The sequence below is a fragment of the Phragmites australis genome, chromosome 4 (genome assembly GCF_958298935.1).
Source record: "Phragmites australis chromosome 4, lpPhrAust1.1, whole genome shotgun sequence".
Taxonomy (NCBI): Eukaryota; Viridiplantae; Streptophyta; class Magnoliopsida; order Poales; family Poaceae; genus Phragmites; species Phragmites australis.
The window spans coordinates 15,123,241-15,130,318 of NC_084924.1; the positions used below are offsets into that span (position 1 = coordinate 15,123,241).

Here is a 7,078-nt window from a genome sequence, read left to right on the forward strand (position 1 = left end):
GACACAATTAAAGCTTCATTATTGGTATTTATCCTTCATTATTGGTATTTATGCAAGTGTCTAGGAATAATATGCATATTATTCCATATGTTTTCTATCTCAAACATGACACTACTAAATACTAATTTAACTATAGTCTATATTTGTCAGGTCAGTTCTATATTTGACAAGTTAATATGTTCAATAAATTGGTAATCGATTGTTGTGTAATCTTCATTTAGTGAGGTATTTTTCATTATCCTACTTTTATTTTATCATATTTTCAAATGGACTGTACTTAATGATTCTATTTAAGGACATATATTTTTTACTATATGAACTACTTTCATTTTATATCATACTTTATTATCTATACTACCGCCATATCTTAAATTTAATTCTGCCGCTGCCAGTCAGCACCAGGACCGATCGCGCTGGCCATGCCGCCCCGCCCGTTAGACGCGGGGTGGCCAGGCGGATCTAGGCGGTCGTTGGCGCCCGATCCGAGCCTTGGACGGCTAGGTCACATGCGCCGCGGAGCGGAGGGCTACTACTATATGGATCAGCAACACAGTTAAACATCCTTGCTAGCTACGTGCATGGGTAACTTGGCATGATTAACCGCTACAAACATTAGTTGGGATTTGGGAGACTTGCAGGCCAGACTCAGGTTCTAAAGTCTGAGAGCTCACTTGGAGACTCTGGAATACAAAATGGCCGGGGCTGAATCGAATAGATGGAGAGAGAAGATCGCACAGTTTCAAACTGCAGGTCACAGCTTAGGTAGCTATCATCATGTGTAGTAAAATTATTGCTACATATGCATTGGTTTTACTTAATGAATATTCTATGTGCTTCTCTCGATCAGCTCCTAGCTTGATTAAGCTCTGATCGATCTTGGTGGTTAACTTTGGTCCCTAACGCCCCTTGTTTGTCAGAACCAAGATGATTATTAATTTGCAAGTATTGACAGACAGTGAGCCGTCCAATCGCCGCCCAGTTAGTGGCTAACAAGAACGTGCTTCAACAGGCAAATTATTAACATCATATCATCAACTGGGTACAGGCTAATAATTGTAAACGCATACATATATACGCCATGGCTACTTCTCAACATCCTACGTACCGCTAGATCCGGATATATATGTACCACGCATATACTAGTATATTACAGAACGATGAGATTATATATCCATGTAAATTCTGCAACCGTGACTGTCTGAATGCATGAGGAAACATCAAGCAGTATTAATATATCTCGCTTTGCTATCCTTTTAATTACCGTGGCATGCAGTTCGTCTCTATACTATCTCTAGCATCCAATTGTACATCTACAGATCAACTGATCGCCGTATAACCAATCGAGGTATCGAGCTGAATTAAGGTGCTAAACACTAGACATCGATAAATCAACACCGGTCATGTTGCATGTAAGGCTAAGCTGCTGCGAGTGGTCCAAGGCTCCAAGCTGCTGCTGGCCTTCATGCATATGCATGGAACTGCTAGCACAATCCCAACGCGCATGCAACAACGAACCGACATCCCAACTGATCTACCAAGCCGATCATATTTCATTCATCACCCAGCCATGCATGGAGGCACGAACGACTCGTACTCCACGTGACTGGGGCCCGCGCGGCGCCTGACTGATCAACCTCCGGCCGGGAGTCGCCGGCCGGCACATGGCGGCACATGACCTGAACACTCATCATGGCCACTTGCATCATGCAATGCCCTTCTTCTTCTCTCCCGGCTCCCGCCGTCCCAAGGAAGATTTGGGCAATCTCCAAGCCAGTATTCTATGACCTCAGTCCACATGGCTGCACAAGACAGATGGAGCTTCTATATGTCAGGCGACTGAAAATAAAAGACTTTACAGTCAACGGTAATGAGACGTTAGATGAAATGATAAGAGCTGATTATGGCTTTCTCTAATCATGCAGTCACAGTGTATAATGGAGGAGTATGTAACAGGGAAAACTTTTTCGGCGATATTTTTTTCCTTGGTATGTAACAGTAGTGCATGTGGTCCTACAGATCCAAATCATGCATGCCCAACAGGTAACAGCCCACTCGCGCCACCCGCTCCTCCACCAGAAATAACTACCAACGGCCAATACCTGCCATGCATACATGCAGATGCAGGTCCAATATGTGGACAATGCGTGCTTGCTTTATGTCAACTGTTTGTCGTTTTCCGAGTTCTGACGTTGGCTCTCTACGCACATATATGCGTGTATATTTATACAAACATGCAAGTATTTTCATTATTTGATGTTACTCTGATCAGTAGGTAAATAGGATCTCCAGTTAATTTGATGCTATATAATTTGATTACTAATTTCATTTCACGAACAGGCCGCATGCGTTCAGGGGTATAATTTGTAGGTGTGTGACAACCGTCTGTCACTGCAAAAAAAAAAAGGGCGACATTTAAGAGCTGCTGTTCATAATAACCAACTTGGATCGATCGGGACAGGCAGGAACATGATGGATTTGACCCCTGGCAAAATGGTCGTTCATGTATATGGGCACACACACATGTCTGCATGTGTAGTTGGCCCAGGCAGGTTCACAAATGCATTTGAAGACCGGAAATCGCTCGGCAGATAATTTCCAAAATTCATGAATATTATGAAATACAGTCAAAATTTGGTAAGAATTCGCTCAAATTCACTAGGTCATATTTGTAAATCGGAGGCAAAACTGACCGAATCGACGATTTGGTAACCGCTCGATTTGAACCGAAAACTGCTCGAATTCCATCAAAAACCGACCGCATTTTCTGAATTTTATTTGTGATTGAAAACCGCTCAAGTTCGATCAAAAATCACTCGATTTTATCGAAAATCGCTCAAGTTCAAGAAAAATCAAAAAAATAATTCAATCTTGTAAAATTAACAACTAATTCATCTGAGCTTCAAATCGAGTGAAACAAATTTTATAGATTTCCTTGTAACATAATCTACAATATTTATACTCATAAAATAGTTATATATTTTCTGTGAGAAAACGTATTTGCTAAACCTAGTTAAATGCATAGTTAATTCTTTGCTAATCTAAAAATCATGAAACCAATTATGTTAGCCTTCTTACATGATCTTATATTTTTTTAAAATACATGAACTCATGAAATAGTTATTGTAACATGCATGATTGTGTAAATATGTTGCCACTGCTGTACTTATTTGGAAATTTCAATGTGGTTTTGTTTCTGTGGGCCGAATCTTTGCTTTGGTTGGGCAGTCTTTTGGTTGGGCCCATGTGGTTGTGCCCTAAAAAGCTTCGGCCGAGCAGATGAGGGAGAAAAATCAGAAAAAGGAAAAATCCCCTCCGAGGGAGGCGGCTGCGGCGGCTGGAACCCTATCTCCGCCATTCTCGCTGTGCAGCTCGGCGAGGGGGTGTTCTGGGCGTGTGCTAGCCGTCTGATGGTGGGGATGGAGAGGGTCTCGCGTAGGGTTCGGAGGCAGTTGCTCTGCGCCGTGAGTTCCTCACCGCCCTCTTCCCTTTTATCTCCCGAGCCTTGACTGGGATTCGGGGTAGCAAAGAACAAAAGGCATCTCTCACTTTGGTTTTCCCCCTTTTTCCTCTCTGTGATTTGTGCTTTGCAGTTGAGAACTTGGACTCCAATCGTGGCCTTGGCCTAAGCACTTGCAGCACGGGAGGCCTCTTGTTGGTGCTCGGAGCTGCGCTGCCGAGGTTCGTCCGCACTGCAGAGGTGGTGCGGCTGAGGTATTGTATCTCTGTCTTCCTCCATCCGACGATATAGCCGGGTGATTGGATTTCTGGGACTGCAGCTCTTGCTGTGCCTTGCCTCACTCTTCAGCCCTTCCAGCATACTCATTGTGAGTTTCTTTTCACTGATCTGAACAGATAGATGCTTGATTCTATTGCTCTGTGATGACGAATTCATTGAAATTAAGCTAGACTTAGAGTACAATAGATGCAACCTGATTCTTTGTGTGCAATTTGTTTGAGCAGTGAGAAGATCACACCATGTTCTGATTGGGAGAAGTCTGAACTCCTGTGTGCTGATTTAGATTGAGAAATCTGTCACTGCTTATTACATTTTATTCCTGGTTCTGAGCAGCAAGTACTTCTGAATTCAGCAAATTGTGGAGTTTTTCAGCACTTAGTTGCCTGATATAGAATCCAGTGTATGTTCTGTCCCTTGTGCAGAAAGATTTTAACCTTCCGGGATTAGTTCTGTGAAGGTTCTGTGTTGGCTATGTTCTGAATTCTGAGTTTCAGTAAAGATCCTTTTGGAGGCCATGTGCTGAATTATGATTTTCAGTAGAGTTATACTTGCTGTTATAGCCAGGAATTTGAGGAATACAGAGAATTGCAAATTAAGGTTGTCATCTAGTTGAGATCTCATAATTTAGCTTAATTAGTGATATGATTTAAAGATCAGCTTGGGAGCAAATCTTTATAGATTTGGAGCCAGCTGATATGATTAGTCTGAGAGCCATATGATTATGTTCTCTAGTTTAATTCAGATATATATTATGATTCATCTTCTCAGTGTTCATCATATGAAAGACATGTATTTCATTTTCTTGTCTTTGTTATTGTTGATCTACTGTTTTTATTATCTTCTTAGAGGGATATGTATATCTATGCTATTTATATCGCACATATTTCAACAATCCAGAAATCCAATAGCTTCTGTGATGGCTAGCTCTAGTTCCTTTGTTCCACCTCCGTCGTCCTCGGACGCGATTAAGCCTGAGAGCTTCGATGGAACCGGCTTTAAGCGCTGGCAGGCCCGGACGAGGCTGTGGATGATGGAGCTCGGATTATTCTGGGTCCTCACCGAAGAGCCATCCGCTCCTCAAGGGGAAGCCGTGCTAGACGAGGTCGAAAGAACGCGTCTCGATGCGTTAAGGGCCCGTTGGGAGAAGGCAAATGCCTCAGCCCTTGCACGTCTCCTGGCCGTTCTGTCAAACAGGCTCTTCGATGTCTACGTGGGATTCGGGGAAGCACGGAAGGTGTGGACGGAGCTGAATGACAAGTATGCTGAAAGCGATAATGGCAATGAGTCCTTCATGGTGGCAAGCTACCTGAACTTTCGTATGGGAGATAGCAGATCAGTCATGGAACAAATTCATGAATTACACCTGATCGTGCGTGACTTAGGCCAATATGGTTGTGTCCTCCTGGAGAACTTTCAGGTTAATGCTATTTTGGCCAAGCTGCCTACTTCTTGGCGTGATTTTGTCACTGCACGTCGACACTTAAAACAGCGATTGACTCTTAATGAGCTCATTGCTGCTATAAATGTCGAAGAGAAGTCAAAGGCAGGTTATGGTGGGGCGAAGATGCCTGCTCAAGCTAATCTTGTTGAGCACAAGAACCATCCTGGGAAGAATGTGAAGAAAGAGAAGGCCAAGCCTGGTTTCTCTGGACCAAAGACTAATACTATGAAGAAGAAGAAGAAGCCCGAGATTGTCTGCTACGTCTGCGGTGGGTTGGATCATAAGGCCAATAGATGTCGCGATCGTAAGGGCAAGGGGCCAACACCTGACCAGCAGAAGGCAGCCAAAGCCCAAGTTCATGTGGCTGTTGCAACGGTTGATAATACCGATAAAGGCGACGCCACTAGTGGGTATGTAACTGAGGCCTTTGTGGCAAATTCACTAGTAAGTTGGTGGGTTGATACAGGTGCTACAAGGCATATTTGTGCTGATCAGACATGTTTTACTTCTCTCCAGGGCGCAGACTGTGGATCCGTACTGATGGGGAACGGGGTCTCGGCAGCAGTGCGTGGAGTAGGACAAGTGAGCCTGAAGCTGACTTCCGGCAAGATTCTTGTCTTAAAGGACGTACTATTTGTTCCTGCCATGACCCGCAATCTACTCAGTGGATCGATGATGTGCCGGCAAGGAATAAAGTTAGTCTTCGAGTCGAATAAAGTAGTGATCACCAGGTGTGGGTCGTTTGTAGGAAAAGGCTATGATTGCGGAGGCATGTTCCGCATTTTTACTCTTGATAGCTCTACAAACATTTTCTATTCTTCATATTCTAATGAGAACATTGATATTTGCCATTCTCGCTTGTGTCATGTTAATAATGAAGCAATTGTGCGTTTGAGGAAGATGGATCTTATTCCTTCATATAAGTATGATAAGAGCCATAAGTGCGAGGTGTGTGTGCAAGCAAAGCAGCCCCGTAAACCGTTTCATACGGTCGAGGGGAGAAGCACCTCGCCACTTGAGCTGGTCCATTCTGATCTTTGTGAGATGAATGAAATATTAACCAAGGGTGGCAAGAGATACTTCTTTACTCTCATAGATGATGCCACTAGGTTCTGCTATATCTATTTGCTGAGAACAAAGGATGAAGCATTAGAATACTTTAAGATCTATAAGGCCGAGGTGGAAAACCAGCTGGGGAAGACAATAAAGAGACTGAGGTCTGACCGAGGTGGGGAATATATTCCCAGGGATTTCTCCGAATTCTGTGAAGAAAGTGGCATAATCCATGAATTTACGCCACCATACTCACCACAGGCCAACGGAGTAGCCGAAAGGAAGAACCGAACTATTTGTGACTTGGTCAACGTCTTGTTACAAAGTTCTGGTATGACTAACTCTTGGTGGGGTGAGGCTGTTCTCACAGTTAACTATGTCCTGAACAGGGTCGCTCCTCGGAATTGCGAGGTAACCCCTTATGAAGGATGGAAGAGGAGGAAACCAAACCTGTCTTTTCTTCGCACCTGGGGATGCTTAGCTAAAGTGCATGTTCCCCTGCCGAAGAAAAGGAAACTAGGACCAAAGACTGTTGACTGTGTCTTCCTAGGGTATGCACACCAGAGCACTGCCTATAGATTCCTAGTGGTCCATTCTGAGGTCTCAGACATTGTCGTTAACACGATAATGGAGTCTCGGGATACGACATTCTTTGAGCACATCTTTCCTTTGCGAGCGAATGAGACTGTTTCCCATGATCTTTTAAACAATGATCATGTTCCTCAGAGTGTTGATGACACGGTTCCTGATCTGGAACTTAGGAGGAGCAAGAGGCAAAGAACTGGCAAATCATTGGGAGATGATTTTGTCACCTATGTCGTGGATGATGAACCACGAAACATTTCAGA

At 43.7% G+C, this 7,078-nt stretch overlaps 1 protein-coding gene across 2 annotated transcripts; it reads left to right on the forward strand.

Annotated features, from left to right (window-relative positions):
• Positions 1-3,305: 3,305 nt before the first annotated feature.
• Positions 3,306-5,995, forward strand: LOC133915804 (uncharacterized). Of its 2 annotated transcripts, XM_062359124.1 has the most exons (4): positions 3,306-3,461; positions 3,591-3,824; positions 4,634-5,587; positions 5,694-5,995. In XM_062359124.1, the coding sequence occupies exons 3-4, from the start codon at positions 4,653-4,655 to the stop codon at positions 5,716-5,718; spliced, it is 960 nt and encodes a 319-aa protein (XP_062215108.1). In that variant the 5' UTR covers positions 3,306-3,461; positions 3,591-3,824; positions 4,634-4,652; the 3' UTR covers positions 5,719-5,995. The 2 variants fall into 2 exon arrangements, with proteins under 2 accessions (XP_062215108.1, XP_062215107.1); XM_062359123.1 differs by lacking the exons at positions 3,306-3,461; positions 3,591-3,824 and having other exon boundaries at positions 3,978-5,587; positions 5,694-5,994.
• Positions 5,996-7,078: the final 1,083 nt, after the last annotated feature.